Genomic DNA, 19,922 nt, shown 5'->3' on the forward strand with positions numbered 1-19,922 from the left:
TGGGCAAAGATCTGGAGAAAGCAAATGGTATATTCTGTACAGAATTCTGAACAGAGAACATCAAGCAGGTCATTTTGACTGGAATTGAAAGCATATATAGGGTAATAATATGAAATAAGATCAAGGACAAAAGTCATTGGAGAACATTAGTGGAGGTTTTGAGTAATTATTGTTGTGTGTGATTATCTATGGATGCATCTTTTAAAAAATATCTTTTTATTTGTTTTGTTAAATATTTCCCAATTACATTTGGAAAATTTTTTTAGCATTCATTTTTTAAAAATTTGAATTCCAAATTCTTGCCCTCCCCCTATCTCTTGAGAAGGTAAGCAATATGACGAAGCAACACGTGAAGTCATGCAGAGCCTATTTCCATATTAGCCTCTGTGGTTGAATCTTTTTTTAATTAAAAATTTTAAATTAAAATCTTCACCCTCCATCTGTTCCAAGGCAGAAGGGTAATAAGGGCTAAGACATTGGGGTTAAGTGATTTGCCCAGAGTCACACAGCGAGGCAGGATCTGAAGTTAAATTTTAACCCAGGTCTATGGTTGTATCTTAACCTGCCCACATGAACTGGGTAGGCAGGGGTCCTGTCTCATTTAAAGTTTGTACTTCTCCCATCACACCTTAAAGTGCTCTAAGAATAGTAGGCACTTGATGTTTGTTGAATGAATGAAATTCCTGAGGAACTTATGAGGTTTGGGGCCCTTTGAGTTGGAGGTCTCAGAGAACCAGGATTTGGATTCCAACTTTGCCACTTACTATCTATATATGACCTTGAGTGAATCACTTTAATTCCTAGGGCCTCATTTCCTCAGAGAGAAAGAAGATTGTGGACTAGATGGATGGCCCCTAAGGTCTCTTTAAGTTCTAGCTCAATGGTTCTTTTTTTTTTTTTTTAAAGCTCTTCTTTTCCACCATAAAATTGAGGCAGAGGAGCAGAACAGGGGTAAATACTAGTCAATTAGGATTAAGTGACTTGCCCTGGGTCACACAGGTAGGAGATATTTGAGGCTAAATATGAACCCAAGTCCTTCTAAGTCCAAGCCTGGCACTCTGTCCATTGTGCTTCCCTGATGCATGGACCCAAAGACCATATTTTTCATTTATTAAGTACCTCCTATTAATCAACAAATATTTATTAAGCACCAGCACTTGGAATACAAAAAAAGAGACAAAAGATAGTTCCTGCCTTCAAAAAGCTTATAAACTAATGGAAAAAATAACATGTAAAGAAATCTACAGTTCTAATAAGGCAGAAGACAGTCCCCAATTTAAAAAAGCTCACACACAGTGAGTGGGAGACAACATGCAAACAACTATTAATATGTCAAATCAACAAGCATTTTATTAAGCTCCAGCTACTATGTATTAGGCACTGGCCTAAGCACTGAGGATACCAGGAAGCAAAAGATAGTCCTTGCAATTTAATGGAGCACAAAACATGCAAACAAAAACATGAACAGGATAAATAGGAAATAATTAACAGTTGGAAGGCATTTTAGAAGTAAGAGGGGGAAAAAAAAGAAGTAAGAGGGGTTGGGGTGGGATTTTAGCTGGCACTGTGAAAATCATAACAGATTCAAATAATGCTGAAAACAGTCTCTACTCTCAAAGAGGGCATAAGCATTTATTCAGCACCTACTTTTGGCCAAGAAAACCCCATTAAAGAGTTACAAAGTATAGGACACAACTCAACGTGCAGGGCATTTTGCTAAACATTGGAGATTCAAAAAGAAGCAAAAGACAGTCGGCCTTCCAGGACCTTACAATCTAAAGGAGGAGATAACATGTAAACACATTTAGACAGGATACAAAGAAAGAAAAAAAGAAAAGCTCCTGCCTGCAAGAAGCTCACACTCTGAGGGGAGACACCTTAGCAAACCACTATAAGCAAACAGGAGAAACTGGAGATGATTTTAGGGAGAAAGCTCTGGCATCCAGAACTGAAGTCTATTGATTAATAAGAGAAGATAGTCCCAAACTCTTCTCTGATAAACTTTACGTGGGATGGGTAGATGGGAGAATGGATAAATGGAGGAGTAGATGAATGGAAGAGTGGATAGGTAGATGGAAGAGTGAATAGATGGATGGATGGATGATGCATGGGCGTATGGATGAGTGGATGAGTGGATGGACGGATGGATGGATGGATGGATGGATGGATGGATGGATGAGTGGATGAGTGGGTGGATGGATGGATGGATGGATGGATGAGTGGATGAGTGGGTGGATGGATGGATGAATGAATGGAGGTGGGTGGGAGGGCCGATAGGGAGGGAGGCGGGGGCACAGTTTAATGCGCTGAGGGGCTAGAGTGCGCCGGGTTCCATTTTTGGGTCAGGCTTGTGGGTCGGCTTTTCTCCCCCAATTCCGCGCCCTACGTGGGTGCCAGGTGCGCTCAAACGCGGAGCGGGGCGGAGCCGGCCCGCGCAGCAGCGGCGTGTTGTGTCAGCGGGTGCAGCGCGGGGCTGCGGAAGCGGAAGGAGCGCAGCACGGCGGCGCGGAGGCGCAGGCGGCCGCCGGGGCACACCGTCCGGCAGGAGGCGGCGGTGGCGGCTTCGGCGGGGGCGGGAGCGGGAACCCCGGGCCGCGCAAGAGGCCGCTAGATCGGAGGCGGAACGCCTCACGCGGGGCGCTGCTTTCCCTGCAGGCCCTTGGGCTCGCCTGTCTGCCTGCCACCGAGCGGACGGGGCGGACGATGGGTGCGCGCGCCGGGTCCCCACCGCGGCCCCTGCAGCTCTCAGCGCCACCACTGCTGCTGCTGCTGCTCCTGCTTCTCGAGGGGCTAGGACCGCCCGGGGCGCAGGCAGCGCGGAGTCGAAGCTCAGACAAGCAGAACACCTTCCGCCGGGCCGCCAGCGGCGTCTACCAGAGCATCAGCAACCTGTGCGGGGAGGACAACGTGCGCGCCGTGCAGAAGGTGGGACCCCCTCCTGCACCGGGGTCACCTTGCCTCGATGGGGGGGGGGGCAGTCCCACTCGGCCTCGCCGAGGGCACCGAGGCCCGACTGGGCAGCGCTGTCCTGGGGCATTTGTGACGCTCTAGCCGTCCTGGAAAGGGGGGGGCGCTTTCCTCCTCACCTTCCCAACCCCTCCCTGCCCCCATCTCTCGGCCCAGGCTAAGAACGAAGGGCACGGTGGCCCGTGGGGACCTTGGGCTCCCTCTCTGGTCAGCCTGCGATCTTACAAATCCCCTCTCCCCTCGGTGTCTCTCCGTGGCCCCAGCTCTTCGAGAGTGCGCCTTGGGGGACCCTCAATGACGGCGCCCTGGAACTTCTTTCACACGCTGCCACTTCACTGGTGTTGATGGACTTAGCCAATCTCCCTCCCCCCGGGGAGTCTGGGCCTCAGAGGAGGCTTCGGTGCGGCCTTGCCCCCCTCCCCCCATTTTCTCATATGTATCGCCTAGTTCAGTTCCTTCTTGGCGTTTTTCATTCTACTATGCCTCAGCCCACTTCCCTAGGGAAATTTAACAGCCCATTATGTGCTTTAGGAACATCCAGCAGAGCTTGGGCACAAAGTGCCCTTGGCATTCCCTCCTGACTCACCTCTCTGAGCTGCCCCCTAATTTGACTTTCTTTATTTTATTCCTTTCTTTATGAAACTTAACTATTTGATTTATGGCCTATGACAGGCTCGAGCCTTTTATTGAGCTTAATGGCCCCTAATATATCCTCACAGAAGAGAGCTGGAGAAGGCACAAATTGTTGACTTGGCAGTGGCACCCAGGGGTCTGCAGCAGGCAGTTTATTGGGCAGGGCACAGGGCTGATTAGGATCTCTCTACCGACAGTTGAGGCAGTTGCTGATACTGGCAGAGTTCCCAGAAATAATGACCTCTCTGTTCATCTTTCTCTTCCAACTCTTGGGCCTTTCCCCCCTAAATGGTAAGTACTTAGATTAATTCAAACCTAAGAACTAAAGTTATTGGTTGGTACCTTTGAACCCCAAAGAAAAAGGAACTTGAGAATTCGAGCAATGGAAGCATCAGGGAGAGCCTCAGGTTTCTTTTTAGAGGAGGAGTACCAGGGGAATGCCAAACCAGATCCTTAGCCTTGTCAGTTTTAGCATCCTAATAAAAGATTTGGTGAAGAGGATCTTTGAACAGATGACCTTGTTGGAGGTGGTTTTGTAGCTTTTAGTTAGCCGTCCTATCCTGATCTACCATTCCTATGAGGAATTGTCTGGGTACGGTTTTTATTTTTGAAGCATACATATAATAAATCAGTACACTCTTTGGGTTTCATCTGATTTTCATCTCTGAAGTATAATATAGTCTTTGGGTTTCCAATCTAACACAGTAGCAGGACAGAGGGAAAGTGGGGAATTTATATTCCCCCAAACATTAACTTGGCTTGCAAAGGGATTTGTATCAAGTACATAGAACAAGGTACTGATTTCTTCACCATGTACTTGAAAAGAGGCTTTGAATCTTGAAGGAGGTATCATAGAAGGAGGTATCATAGTGTAACAGATTTAAACTATTAATTCTGATGGAACGCTTCTCTAGGAGTTCCTTATGAAATTACAGAGCTAATAAAAATGCTTTAAAAAAAGGATTTAGAATATTAGATTGAAAGCTTCTTGAGGGCAGAAGCTATTTTTTGCTTGTTTGTATCTCCAGGGCTTAGCCCAGTGCCCAGCACATAGTAGCTCTTAGAGGGCATCAAGTACAACCCTTTCTTTTTAGGATGAGGAAATTGAGGCTCAGAATGTAAGCAACTTGTCCAAGGTTAAACATCTAGTAAATAGAAGGATTGGGATTTGAATTCAGGTCCCTTGACTCCAAAGCTAGAGAAGTTCAAGAGTTTGGTTTGTTTGTTTTTACTTGACTTGATTTCACTGGTATGAGAAACACCCTTTCTTGGTCTGCAATTTTGTGTTAAAACTGAGAAGTTCAGTGACAGCAAGTATATGTCAGAGGTGACTCAGGCCATCCTGCTTCAGAGCTGTCTCTTTTCATCTAGGTCAATTGTCTCTCAAGTCAAAATAAATTCAGGACAAAGAAAGGCCTATTTTGTGCTAATTTGATTTTTCATGGAATAGAGACCACGAAATTTGACAGTGTGTGGATTTATTTTTAAATCTTAAAAAGAAAAAAAAGATGCTGGTAGATACTGACCTTTGCAATAAGGCTTGTTTCTTGGATCTTTACTGTTGTTGAGTTGTTTCAGTCATATCTGACTCTTTGAGACCCGATTTAAAGTTTTCTTGGCCAAGATACTGGAATGGTTTGCCTGTTCTTTCTCCAGCTCATTTTCCATATGAAGAAACTGAGCCCAAGTGGTTTAAGTGACTTGCCCAGGGTCACACAGCTAGTGAATGTATGAGGCAGAATTTGAACTCAGGAAGATGAGCCTTCCTGATTCCAAGCCCCATGCTTTATCCACTGGGCTGTCTGCATTATGAAAAGTACTATGGGTACTGATGTGATGGTTGTAAATTGATGTTGGAGCCTTAAATAGTTTATAAAAGTGCTGGATCCAATAAGAAAAAAACCAAGTTTGACTTTCACACTGCAAAACTGTGAGGCTGAGGAAGTCACTTAACTTTCCTTCTAAAATGGGGATAACTGCTCAACTTGTCCTTAAAAGGACAATGATGAGAGAGGCTGCATATAAACTGCTTCATTTGCAAAAAGCCATATAAATGTTTGTCATTATGCCAAACAAACATGATGTATGTGTAGCTGTGTGTCTGATAGAAAGTCAATTTCTAAATTTTATTTTATATTTTCCTCAATTACATGTAAAAACAGTTTCCAATATTTTTCAAAGAATATCGAGTCTTGAATGCTCTCCCTCTGACTCTCCACTTCCCTTAAGATGGTAGACAATCTCCTATAGATTTTACATGTCCAATCACCTAAAAACATTTTTCCATATTAATCCTTTTGAGAAAGAAAACCTGAGTTTAAAAAAATAAAGAAAATGAAAAACATTTTCTTTTGTCTGAATTCAGACTATCAATTCTTTTTCTTTGGAAGCAGATGGCATTTTTTTGTCATGAGTCCTTTGGGATAGTTTTGGATCATTGTATTGCTGAAAATAGCTGTTATTCATAGTTGTTCACTGTACAGTATTCCTGTCACTATATGCAATGTTCTCCTGTTTCTATTTATTTCACTCTGCTTCAGTTCATGTAAATCTTTCCAGGTTTTTCTGAGCTCCTGCTTGTGATTTAGCACAATAGTATTCCATTGCAATCATATACTCTTAACTCCCCAACTGATGGACCCTAGCCCCGCACTTTCCAATTGTTTGCCCCCTTAAAAAGAACTGCTTTAAATATTTTTCTACATAGGCATCCTCCTCCTCTTCTCCTTTTTTAAATCTTTTTGGGTTACAAACTTAGTAATAATATTGCTGATTCAAAGGGTATGTACTGTTTTATAGACCTCTGGGCATAGATCCAAATTGCTTACCACAATGGTTGAATCAGTTTACAACTCCCCCAAGAGTGTATTAGTACCTCAGTTACCCTATATTCCCTTCCAGATTTTGTCATTTCCCTTTTCTGTCATAATAACTAAACTGATAAATATGTACCCCAGAGTCATTTTAATTTGCATTTCTTTAAGTTAAGAGTGATTTAGAGCAATTTTTTTTTTGCATGACTAGAGAGTGCTTTAATTTTTTTCTTATTTTTTTTTAAACCCTTATTTTCCATCTTGGAATCAATACTGTATATTGGTTCCAAGGCAGAAGAACAGTAAGGGCTAGGCAATGGGGTTAAGTGACTTGTCTAGGATCACACATCTGGGAAGTGTCTGGGGTCATATTTGAACCTAGGACCTCCCGTCTCTAGACCTGACTCTCAATCCACTGAGCTGCCCCCTGCTTTAATTATTTTGATAACTAATCCTTTGACCATTCCCAATTGGGGAATGACTTGTATTCTTATATATTCCACTCCTTTCTCCATGTATTTGAGAAATAAGGCCTTTATCAGAGAACTTATTAAAAAATTTTGCACCATTATGATTATATCCCATTTCCCCCTGTTTCTTCCTCCTCCAATTTAACCTCTTCTCTATCATCCCCACTGGTCATTCTCTTATCCCCTCTGATAGGAAAGTTCTAGATTTCTGTTTAGTTCAGAACATAGCTCTACTTTGTTTAAAAAAACAAAAATGCTATTGCATATTAACTTTTTTACTTAAATAAAACCATTACCTTCTGCCTTAGAATCAATTCTGTATATTGGTTCCAAGGCAGAACAGAGGTGAAGGCTAGGCGATTAGAGTTGTTACTTGCCCAGGGTAATATAGCTTGGAAGTGTCTGAGGCAAGGTTTGACCTCAGTTCTTCCTGACTCTCCACATTGCCACTTACCTGTTCCTGTTCCACTCTCAGGGAGCTTGTGATCTTGTTCAAGAACCCACATGTGCGCACGAACCATTTAAATGGCCCTGCAGGTACTACTGTATGATAAATGGGACAAAGAAATGGGACACACACAAGAGTACAGGCTGGAGGAAGCCAAAGAAAGGAGAACTCAGTGGGGCCCTAAAGAAACCAGAGGGCTTCGTGCAGGAACCCCTAGATCTGAAGGTGGGGGTCAGAATTAGAGGGGAACAAGGAAGGCTTTCCAGGTAAGGGGTCCACGTATGACACATATTGGGAACCCAGGAGAGCCTGGTTGGCTTGGATGGAGAGTGGATTTGTCCCTTATTTGGCCTTGAAAAGACATTTCCCTCTGTCTCCTGGGTTATGCCAATGCTTTTGTGCTTGGTTTCTTTATTTACAAGGAAGTAGAATTTTAAGGTCTGGCCAACTCCAAAGTCATAGGAGTCTTGGGTTGAAGAAGATCAAAAGAAAGGGGTAGGAGAGGCTTTGGGTTTGCTCCTGAGTGAGCATCAAAGATAATGGAGTAGTTTGCTTTCCTATCCTTTCCAAGTCCAAATCCAAGCTTATAGAGGTTTTGCTTTTTAGAATTTTTTCTAAGAGCTTCAGGTCTTCAAGTATATCCCTTTTTGGCCCTCAGCTCAGTTTCCTTTGAGGCCATTTGCAATTTTTGTAGGAGAGATGGCACCATCCTTCTCAGCGTTACAAGGAGCCTAGGTTGCAGGATGTCCATGTGTGGTGAGGCCTACCTCAGCAGATTAGAGACTCTGCTCTCCCTCTAGCAGTCGCTTGGCAAGCTTGGTTAGTTTAGATTCCTAGTCTCAGAGGGTGGGTTACACCAGGTCCGGATTGTACTCTAAGATAACTTTGAAGATTTCAACATTCACCAGAAAGACCTCATGTTCTCAAGAGGTTTAATAAGAAAGCAACCCCTAGCCAAACAATTTAAAGCCAGTGGGAAAGAAGGCAGATTTGTTTTTTTTTCTAAATATATTGCTTGGAAAGATAAATGACCGTAAGCTCAATTTTTTTGGCCAAGTTTTAGGAACCTTCTTAATTTACGCAGCCTAACTTTAGAGCTTGAAACTGGCTTTCCAGAACAAGACCCACCCTGTCATTTTATATGTAGGCCCCAAAAGAAGAACTTAGCCAAGGTCACATAGGTAGTAGTATTTGGCGGAGCTGACACTCTGATCCTTCTTCACCTCCAAATTCTGGGCACTTTTCATTGGGCCATGAGTTTTGTTTTGTTTTTCCCCCCACTACAAGATCCTAATTGGTTTCCCATCTTCCTTAAGGTATTTTAGATTGTTAAATGACTCTTGGATATGTGTATATACATATATATGGCAAATTTTCTTTCTCTGTGAGGTTAGAAGTAACTGGTTCAGAATTTTTATTGAATTTATACCACAACAGAGCTTGTATAGGTCTATGGTGAATATAAGTGGTGGAATGGGGAATTTCTTGAGATTTCCCTCAAAATACCACCTTCATTCTACCCCTACCCCAAAAAGAGGATTTCAGAATTTAAATCTTAACCCAAAATGTTCTCTGCCACATTCTTAAAAAACAAAACTGCTTTTTGAGGCAGCTGATAGTCTATTTTTAGACAACACTAATGCCCCCCCTCTATGTTTTATAAAACTGGAAACCTCTATAGAAATGCTTAAAAATGTTAAAGGTAGGTCTTTAGATGTATAATAATGGGTGTTATGTTTCTCTTCTTTGAAGTGGGCGAGAGACATTTTGGAAAATTTGGGACAGAAAACAAAAATTTAAATTTAAACTAATAAAACACAAGTCAGCAAAACTAACCTACATCAGTTAAGTCTGACAGTAGACTCAGAACCTACCCCCTGTTGTTCTCTTCCCTTGGCAAAGAAGAGGAGAAGAGCCCATTTTCACATCTCTTGGGGCCAGGCTGGTTCATTATAGTTAGAAGAATTCCATTTTGTTTTTTCTTTCCATTTATGTTTTGGTGATGGTGGTTCAGTTAGACTTTGTCCTTGGGGTTTTCTTGGCAAAGATACTGGAGCGGTTTGCCATTTCCTTCTCCAGTGGGTCCCTATTTTACAGATGAGGAACTGAGGCAAATAGGGGTTAAATGACTTCCCAGGGTCACATAGCTTATAAGTTTCTGAGGCCAGATTTGAACTCACATTTATTTTTTATAACACAGTAGCCAATTCTAATTCTTAGAAAGTTTTTCCCTTTGCAAGGATCCTCTCTTGTTCCTCATCTTCCTCTTGATAATACAAAAAAGAAATTGAATTCTTTGTGCAGCAAACATCAACAACCTTTCAGTTATTTGAAGGACCTGTTGACTCTTGACATTTTTTGCCAGCTCCTTCTCCCTAATGTCCTTGTTGAGGAGACAACTTTTTCTCCTTATTCTCATTTTCATTGAGCTGAGTTTCCCTACAGGTGCATCACTCTTAGAGTTGTCTCCCAGTCCTGTAGAGCCTGTTGGATTCTCCTGGGCTGCTTATTCTCCCCCTTATCCCCAATCTGTTTTTGGCTTTCAGGGTGTCAGTTGACATCCTGGCCCTTCCCAGATTTCTTATGCAGTTTCAGGCAATTGTTCCTGAAGGCAGACGAGATTTACTTGAAGATAAAAAGGTGGTGTCCTGCACTGTTATGAATGTGGCTTCAGAGTAGCTCCCTGCTTGGGTTTCTTCAGAGTAGTTCCCTTCTTCCTTGAAGCAGGCCGTTTTCTTCTCTCTTCATTGTTTTTTCTTCATAGGGGGACAATCCAACCAGCATATTGGATTGATGGTGATGCCAGCCCCCCTTGTCTTTCCTCTGCAGCTCTGTCTCATTAGTACATCCTCCAGATCAGCCCCCTCAGAGTCCACACCAGAAGTATAATAGGGTGTTACGGGAAGGGAACAGATTACTTCAAAATCATTTGGTGGCCCTAAGTTCAGTTTAGCTTTGGATGGATGTTCCTTCTCTGAGGGCACACTGGAGGAATAGCCACCTCCTCTTCTTCTCACTCTCCTGCCTCCCATGCTGCCTGGGCCAAAGGATTTGTGCTTATAAAACCTTTTTACTCCTGACCTGGCCTTCTGTAAGACCATCCTCATATCCTTTCTCTCCCAATTATTTCTGTTCTTTTTTAAATCTTGGGTAGCGACAGAAGTTTAAAGACAGTCCACGCTGTGACCAGTCCTGGCAGAAATTGGAGAGGTGAATTTACAGAATTCTTTATTAACTTTTGACTTATTTCTTGGCTTTTGTAGTTTTTCTCCAGGTCAACTGAACGATTTGTAAACAGCGTGGATGTGTTTGTAGAGACGCTTTGGAGACTGTGGACTGATCTGCTGGATGTTCTCGGAATTGATGGTAGGTATTTTATAATAACTGGCCGTGTTTGATTAGGTTAGAGAGAGTACTCATAGCATACATTCTGAAATTCTGAGCTTGCTATCTGGGAGGGTTTCTGTAGCATCAGCTCCCTCTGAATCATGTCCATGGCTCATTCGAGGCTTCATTCCCTATGTCTTAAAATACTCGCACAAAGGAGTAAGGGATATTATGGTTCCCCTTCTATAGGGGAAGAGGCAGAGATACTGTTCCTTTTGTTTTGAAACCCTAACCTTCTTAGTCTCAGTTCTATGACACAAGAGCTGTAAGGGCTAAGCAAACATGGTTAAGTGACTTGTCCAAGGTCACATAGCCAGATGTGTCTGTGGCCAGATTTGAACCCAGAACCTGATGACTCCAGACCTGACTATCCACTGAGCCACCCAGCTGCCCCAATATTCTGACATTTAATACCAAGGGAAGGACAGGCCTGGGAAGGGGTCTCCGTGTAAGTTGTCTGATTGTCAGCCCTTTGCTCATCAGGATGTCCATCTGAGTGAGACTGCTGTCTTTTTGACTTGCATTTCCTCTCGATCCCTCCCTCCCCGATGTTACCCTCTAGAGTAAATGGCTTTTGTGTAGGACAGAGGCTTCAGGGGAGGTTGAGGATAGTTTCATTTTTGTCTTTGTGCCCCTGGTGCCTGGCACATGATCTAGGTGTTTGATGAATGACTCTCAGGGCTGCCTGCTGGGCGGGTCTGACAGGGAAGCCCTTGCTGCCACCTCACCCCGCGTTGGTCCCTTGGAGTGCCCTGAGAAGAGCAGTCTAGCTCATTCAGCGATTACTTTTTGGCCTCCTCTTTTCCCCCAGCACCTTTAATAATGACTCTTGGGAGACAACCAGATAAAGCAATTTCCTGCAATCCTGTATAGAATCTCTGTTTACCATCTTCCCGAATTATGAAATCCAGCCAGCCCTGAAGCACTGAACCTGATTGCAGGAAGATTGCGTGTGGCAATGCAATAACTACATGAACCTTAAAGGAACTGAGGGAATAGGAGATCAGTCACCACAGTTACCAGATGTCACTTGATTAATTGATTTAGAATATTTTTCCCGTGTGACATGATTCATGTTCTTTCCCACCCCCTCCCCTAGCCAAGGAGCAGTTCCACTGGGTTTTAGGTGTGCCAGTGAGTTACCAGATTTCAGAGACCTAGGGGCCAGCCCCCACTGGATGGTTTTGCGCCTTCACACCTGTAAAGTGGGAATAATGATAACCTAGCCCTCCGCCCTCTCACTCAGATGGTGGAAAGAAGGGAAGGGATCCACACTAGCAAAATTCTGGGTACAGAGACCTCCACTCTCTCGTTTGGAGGGTTCTCTATAATGAGTTTTCATTCTGGACCAGTATTTATTAATCACCTACTGTACGTACCAGGCGCTATACTAGGCACTGAGGATACAAAGAAAGAATCTTTATCTTCCTGGAACTTATAAACAGTTATATACAGACAAGCAGTAGATGGGATAAATAGGACATTCTCAATAGGGAGAAGGCACTAAAATTAATATTAGATTTAGGTTTTCCTCGGCATAGTCCTGAGAGCCCATGGGGACTTCCCATCCTGACGAGGGGTCAGAGCAGAACTGGGTGATAAATGATCACCACAGGACTCTCGAAGAAATCCAGTCCCTGCCCTGGAGGAGCTAACAGTCTAGGAGAGGGGAGGTGGTTAGTTGTTGGAGAGGGTTTGCTCTGGGGTTCCATAACTATTGGCATTAGGTGTTGTACCCCTCTTCATCTGTGTCCATATTTGAATTCAGGGGGCCTGGCAGTTCTGGCAGGTAACTTGGGCCTTTTGTCTCCTGTTCCCTCTTTTCCAGCCTCGAACCTGACTCATTATTTTAGCCCTGCAGCTGTGGCCAACAATCCCACCCGAGCTCTGCTGTTGGTTGGTGCAGTCCTCTTGGCCTACTGGTTCCTGTCTCTCTTCCTGGGATTTCTCTTCTATCTTTTGCACGTGCTATTTGGTCGCTTCTTCTGGGTTGTGAGGGTCACCCTGTTTGCCCTCTCCTGCGTGTATATTCTGCAAAAGTATGAAGGGGAGCCTGAGCAGGCTGTGTTGCCCCTCTGCTTAGTGGTCGCGATTTACTTTATGACGGGCCCTGTGGGCTTCTACTGGAGGAGTGGAGGCACCAGTGGTGGCTCCAACCTCAGCCTGGGCAGCCACAACCTGGAGGAGAAGATTGACCACCTCGATAACCAGATCAGACTTCTCAACATCCGTCTCTCCCGGGTGCTCGAAGGCATTGATCGAGACAGCGACAAATGAACCAAGCCAGGTTAATCATCTCTCACCAGCTCTTGGACATCAAAAAGCACTATCTTACTAAAAGTTACAAAGCAGTAACACAACAAACACAGTGTGAGGTTATTGGACCACATTACAACTTTAGGCTGAGAAGAATTTTAAAACCACTCACGTAGAGCACTGAGACACCCTGAGAACCATTAGTTGTTAAAAAAAAAATATTTTTTCAAAAATGATAAAACCCACATTAGCTGTATACTAAAAGATTTATCCATGCATAGAACATACAATTACTTTTTTCAAGTGTTTAAAGACATATTTTGTAAGGTTTTTATAAAGGCAGATTGAGTCAAGTCTATTAAACCTTTAAGCAAGGCAAAGATTATGCACATTTGGCATTTTAGAGAAGATTAATCTCAAGCATTTGTTTTCCCAGCTCTGAAAATACATTGTGGGTTCCACATGTACAGGGTTTCCATTTTCACAAGTTGTGAGCTTTGGGGGGAAGAGGAGAATATAGTTGGGGTTATTAGATGTCATTTGGTGTATGAACAAATAGGAAACTTTGAGTTCAGGCCAACAGATGTAATTATTATTAATTGTCATTGCCCCATTCAAGTTTACTTTAAGGAAATTTTTTAATTTTTATTATTTTTTTCAAGCCTACTTTTAAATGAAGAGTCCATTTCTTACAAGTAGACCTGGGATTTTTTCTGTATTTCATCATACTTGAAACCAGGGATTTTCCTCCAGAGAAAGTAAAAATCCAAGGATCAGGCAGAGAAACATTTGGGACCTTTGAGTCTGAAGTTATGCTAGCAAGATGGTAGTTGCACTGATATTTTAAACAGGCAGGTCTTGGTTTGATAGCCCTTTTGGTTGCCTCAGGACCCCCATTGGACTTCTGAAAGACAAAAAACAAAAACCAATAAACAGCAGCTAACACAACTTGCAAATCTGTTGTTTTGGCATTCTCTCAGGACCACTAAGCAGCAATAAGCACTCTTCAGGTTTTATTCTTAATATTTTAATAGTAGAATCTTTAGATGCTTTTTGCCTGAAGTCTGTGGTATCTTCATTTTCGGTGATCCTTGGAGAAGTTAGTTAATGCACCATGGAGATTGGTATCATAGGGACAGGAGGATTTGAGGATGCTCTGTTTGGGAGGGGGGTCATAAAAATGTTTTTGTTTGCCAGTTAACTCCCAGGGTTATGACTCCTATCAGCTTGAGTGAAATCTGCTGGAACGAAATCCAGTACCTCAGGGAAGTCTGCACAAAAGCATCCCCAGGTCTGGGGGGGGGGGGGGGGTCATGGATATTTCCACAGGTGCCCAAAGAGGCTGCCTCTTCTCTACCGATTTCCTCCCTGACCACTTTTCCTATCAAACCACTAAGAGGAAATTTGGCAGGAGGTAAGGGGAGTTTGGAGAAGGAATCTGGCTTGTCCAATTTGGGGGTCTTGATTTGTAGGGCCCAGAATTTAACAACCCGTATGTGATTTTTTTTCTTTGCAAGCATTTTGGAAAGACATCATTTTTTGAAAATTTTATAAAACTCATATTTTTAAGTTGCACGTAATGGAACACACAGCTGCTTTGATTGACTCCCTATTGATCAGGGAGTGCTGATTCAGAGTCTATGGAGTCAATATTTATAGGTATTGGAAACACATTTTCTGGGTTGAAATGGTTCCAATAGTATCTCACATCCTGAAAATTTGTGTGTTTTTAGCACAGTGTATATTTTAACACCTCTGGGAGCTGGGCTCAAGGGGCAGGGGGGGTCATTTTCATTCTCACTTAGGTTTCAGGACCCTCCCCAAATTACTTTTTGGAATTATTGTTGGTATGATTTGTATTCTCTAGATACTTAAATACTTCTTCCCTATTGTAGAACACATGGACAAGCTCTATCAGCTACAAAATGTCTTGAGTTTTAAGTCTTTTTTTTTGGTTGGTTGGTTTGTGTGTTTAAAAGTTTTTTCCTGGAGTAGAATTTGTTTCTCTATTCTTCATTTTTCCAGAGTTGTAAAACATAGGAGAGGTATCTTGCTAGACAGATAACAAGACCAGAGAAGGGAAAAAAAAACTTGCCTTTTTAGTAAATTTGAAGGACATGGTGGTGTGGGTGTACATACATAGTGAGAACAAGCTTGTCTATGAGAGAAAATACCTTGAAAATGGAGCCCAGTGCTAAAAACCCCAACTCTGTAATAGGCACCATTCTTCTGGGTAGCAAGAAAGACAAGATTCATGCCTGCTTTTTCTATGGAAGCTTATCTGTGTATAATTTTATACTGTTTAATATACATGTAGGGAGACATCTTTCTCTTTTTAAATGAAGTCTTCAACTAGCGATAACATTCTTAAAGGGTTGCCGGTGTTTTAAAACTGATCGGAATCATAGATGCTCATGACAGAAACTTTCACTTTGAAGATCCTGTGTCCATACATACTAACTTTTGACAACTTGGCTCAGGCTGGCCTTCGTTTTCTAGGGAGCTTTTGTAGAGAAGAACTTCAGTTGGACGAAAGCTGATATAATAGCCACTCCCCTCAACCCGTCGCCCCCAACCTTTTCTTTTGAGCCTACCCTTTTGTATGTGGAAAAATATATTTTTGTACCATGTGTCTCATACCTTGAACAACATTTTGTATATCTTAAATGCTGTAGGGTAATAGAATACAGAGCAATACTTCTCACGATAGGTTCTCATGACTTCTATGATGCTATTATAAATAAAAATGGACCACATGAAGCTAATCAGTATTAATTTCCCCACTCTCAATATCATGATGGTTATTTACTGAAGGTAATAATTTTGAACAAGATAATTGCAAACTATCTATATCTGAATATTAATGTGAATGTTAGGGAAAAGTGGTTTTATTTTTCCTCCAGTGCAAAGTTTAGTTTATCCCATTCTCTGCACATGACATTGAAGTACATTCCTTTAATATGTTAAAATATATTTTTCCATACAAAGTTCTATTGCTGCCCTCCCTTACCCAGTCTTTCTGCTTCAGTTCCAATTCCAATCCCATTGATGTGGGTGGGGAGTAGTAAATCTGCTTTCTTGTAACAGGATTTCCCAAAAATGCCAGCTTCGCCCTGTCCCCTGAATGGCCAGGGGTAAGCTTTAACTGCTTCATTTCTGCTTGGCCTGACACTCCCTTGCTCCCCCTCCCCCTGAAACCATCTCTTTTTAAAACAGACCTTGAGAAAAAAGGACACTTCTCTTGCTGGTTGATACTCATTGGTGGATTTTGAAACTGGCTGATCTAACAATAAATTCAGCCATCATCTTAAAAAGGATTAAGACAAAAAAGTTTAAGATGTCAAAACTCCTACGCTATGGGTGTTCATTGAAATGTCTCCCAATTCTACAAAAGTCCCTTGTTCTATGGCAGTTTGTAAATTTCAGAGCTTCGCCTCTCACCTATACATAATGGAATTCTTTCTCTTTTCCGAATGTGATACAGTGCTTTTAATTGGTATTGGGTGTCATTCTGTATGCTGTATAGTATCTGGTATAAATCAGCCTTGTTCCTGAATTTCACATTCTTTTTGACTGTTTAGCTATCAAAACACCTTGTCGATGCCCTGTCCTGTGGAATGTAGACTGGTACCAATTTAGGCTCTCCAATGGCATTGTTTCTGATTGTGGTTCCACATCACATATGAGTTCTCTATATTTGGCAGCTAATGGAGTTACGGACCATATGTTTAATGTCTATTTTTAAAAATATAAAGGTTTTATTGTAATGTCAACTTAATAACCGCATGTGTTAAAATCTCTTGAATCCTGTGTTTCATTGAATTCTTGTGATGGTAATGTTGATAAGTACCCTTCAACATCCAATGAGACAATGATCCTCATTTGCCCTATAACTAACTGGAAATTGCATCTTTTAATTGACACCAGTTGTCAGCACTGATATTAGTGATTTCATATTGTTTCATACGCCTGATTGCAGATTTAGATAGAAATTAAGTTTGTAAAAGCCGTGGGGATTTTTTTGTTTTGTTTTGTTTTGTCTTTTCTTTTCTGTAAAACAACTTGATTTGTTGATAGTGATGTGTATAAGACTCAAGGCATGTGACCCTTGGGGAATCAGGTCTACTGCTGTCATTGTTGGGAATCCTGAATATATCAAACTTATTTTTACAAAGGTATATATACATTCCTTTATTTATTCAATGATCACCAGATTGATGTTATGTAGTGAAATATTTGTAGGCTGATTTCAGAACTGAAATAAGATATTGTGAAAATTAAAGCTTAATAAATGTTTACCGTATTTCTGTTGTGAGGATTTCCTAAATGCCTTTGCTTGATTAGAGGTATGCAGCATTTCTGTGAGTTTGTCCCAGTGAGCCTTGGATTCTTTTATACACTGCTTACTGATTGGATGGGGAGAAGATCCAGTAGTTCCTTTCAAGTGCGTTGGATATACTGTACATTCATGTTTGGGTTGTGGGATGTCCAATCCAAATTCTAACAAACATGTAAGAAGGCAAGTAAGGGCCTTCCAATGTGGGAAATAGGCATTTAATATTTTAGACCTCTAAATACTGCACCAATGAACTCACCCATAAAATGTAGACGAATAGCAGAATGGATTAGAATCCAAAACCCTACCATATGTTGTCTTCAAGAAACACATGAGGTGGGTAGATACTCACAAGGTCAGAATTAAAGGTTGGAGTAAGACCTATTGGGCCTTGACTGACAGAAAGAAGGCAGGAATTGCAATCATGATATCTGACAAAGCCAAAGCAAAAATAGACTTGATTAAAAGGGATAGGGAAGGTAAATACATCCTGATAAAAGGGAGTATAGACAACAAGGAAATATCACTAATCAACATCTATGCACCAAATGGGATAGCACCCAAATTTCTAATGGAGAAACTAGGAGAATTGAAGGAGGAAATAGATAGTAAAACTATACTAGTGGGAGACCTGAACCAACCACTATCAAATTTAGATAAATCAAATAAGAAAGAGGTAAAAGATGTGAATGAAATCTTAGAAAAATTAGTTAATAGACAGATGGAGAAAAATAAATAGGGGAAAAAAGGAATACACCTTTTCAGCAGCACATGACACATTCACAAAGATTGACCATATACTAGGTCATAAAAACATGGCATACAAATGCAGAAAAGCAGAAATAATAAATGCAACTTTTTCAGATCACAAGGCAATAACAATAATGATCAGTAAGGGTACATGGGGAGCCAAATTAAAAATCAATTGGAAATTAAATAATATGATACTCTAAAATCGGTTAATTAGAGAACAAATCATAGAAACAATTTCCTTGAAGAAAATGACAATGGCGAGACATCCTTTCAGACCTTATGGGATGCAGCCAAAGCAGTACTCAGAGGAAAATTCATATCCTTGAGTGCATATATTAACAAATTAGGGAGGGCAGAGATCAATGAATTGGACATGCAAATCAAAAAACTTGAAAGTGAACAAATTAAACCCCCCCAGAAGAAAATCAAATTAGAGACCCTAAAAAATTAAGGGAGAAATTAATAAAATCAAAAGTGATAGAACTATTGAACTAATAAATAAAACTAGAAGCTGGTACTTTGAAAAAACAAACAAAATAGACAAAGTACTGGTCAATCTAATTAAAAAAAGGAAAGAAGAAAAGCAAATTACCAGTATCATAGATGAAAAGGGGGACCTTACTTCCAATGAAGAGGAAATTAAGGCAATCATTAAAAACTACTTTGCCCAATTATATGGCAATAAATATGCCAATCTAGGTGACATGGATGAATATTTACAAAAATATAAATTGCCTAGACTAACAGAAGAAGAAATAGAATTCTTAAATAATCCCATATCAGAAAAATAAATCCAACAGGCCATTAAAGAACTCCCTTAGAAAAAATCCCCAGGGCCTGATGGATTCACAAGTGAATTCTATCAAACATTCAAAGAACAGTTAATCCCAATACTATACAAACTATTTGACATAATAAGCAAAGAGGGAGTTCTACCAAACTCCTTTTATGACACAAACATGGTACTGATTCCAAAACCAGGCAGGTCAAAAACAGAGAAAGAAAATTACAGACCAATCTCCCTAATGAACAAAGATGCAAAAATCTTAAACGGGATACTAGCAAAAAGACTCCGGCAAGTGATCAGGAGGGTCGTTTACTATGATCAAGTAGGATTTATACCAGGAATGCAAGGATGGTTTAATATTGGGAAAACCATCCACATAATTGACCATATCAACAAGCAAACCAGCAAAAATCACACGATTATCTCAATAGATGTAGAAAAAGCCTTTGATAAAATACAACACCCATTCCTATTAAAAACACTAGAAAGCATAGGAATAGAAGGGTCTTTCCTAAAAATAATAAACAGTATATATCTAAAACCATCAGCTAATATAATCTGCAATGTGGATAAACTAGATGCATTCCCAATAAGATCAGGAGTGAAACAAGGATGCCCATTATCACCTCTATTATTTAACACTGTACTAGAAACACTAGCAGTAGCAATTAGAGAAGAAAAAGAAATTGAAGGTATTAAAATTGGCAATGAGGAGACCGAGCTGTCACTGTTTGCGGATAATATGATGGTCTACTTAAAGAATCCTAGGGAATTGACAAAAAAGCTAGTGGAAATAATCAACAACTTTAGCAAAGTTGCAGAATACAAAATAAACCCACATAAGTCATCAGCATTTCTATATATCTCCCACACATCTCAGCAGCAAGAATTAGAGAAATTCCATTCAAAGTCACCTTAAACAATATAAAATACTTAGGAATCTATCTGCTGAGACAAGCATAGGAACTATATGAACACAACTACAAAACACTCTCCACACAATTAAAACTAGACTTGAGGAATTGGAAAAACATTAACTGCTCATGGGTAGGACGAGCTAATATAATAAAAA

General features: G+C 41.1%; 1 protein-coding gene across 1 annotated transcript; it reads left to right on the forward strand.

The window, feature by feature from the left end:
• Positions 1–2,318: 2,318 nt before the first annotated feature.
• BRI3BP (BRI3 binding protein) lies at positions 2,319–17,277 on the forward strand. Its single transcript, XM_007489632.3, has 3 exons — positions 2,319–2,925; positions 10,595–10,697; positions 12,547–17,277. Exons 1-3 carry the CDS (start codon positions 2,704–2,706, stop codon positions 12,993–12,995), a joined length of 774 nt encoding a protein of 257 aa, XP_007489694.2. The 5' UTR covers positions 2,319–2,703; the 3' UTR covers positions 12,996–17,277.
• The last annotated feature ends 2,645 nt before the right edge of the window (positions 17,278–19,922 follow it).

The sequence above is a fragment of the Monodelphis domestica genome, chromosome 3, assembly GCF_027887165.1.
Source record: "Monodelphis domestica isolate mMonDom1 chromosome 3, mMonDom1.pri, whole genome shotgun sequence".
NCBI classification, from domain to species: Eukaryota; Metazoa; Chordata; class Mammalia; order Didelphimorphia; family Didelphidae; genus Monodelphis; species Monodelphis domestica.

Coding starts and splice junctions, on each gene's coding strand:
- BRI3BP (XM_007489632.3), top strand. CDS start 2,704: ATGGGTGCGCGCGCCGGGTCCCCACCGCGGCCCCTGCAGCTCTCAGCG. Junction 2,926..10,594: donor ACGTGCGCGCCGTGCAGAAG/GTGGGACCCCCT, acceptor TGGCTTTTGTAG/TTTTTCTCCAGGTCAACTGA. Junction 10,698..12,546: donor GGATGTTCTCGGAATTGATG/GTAGGTATTTTA, acceptor CCTCTTTTCCAG/CCTCGAACCTGACTCATTAT.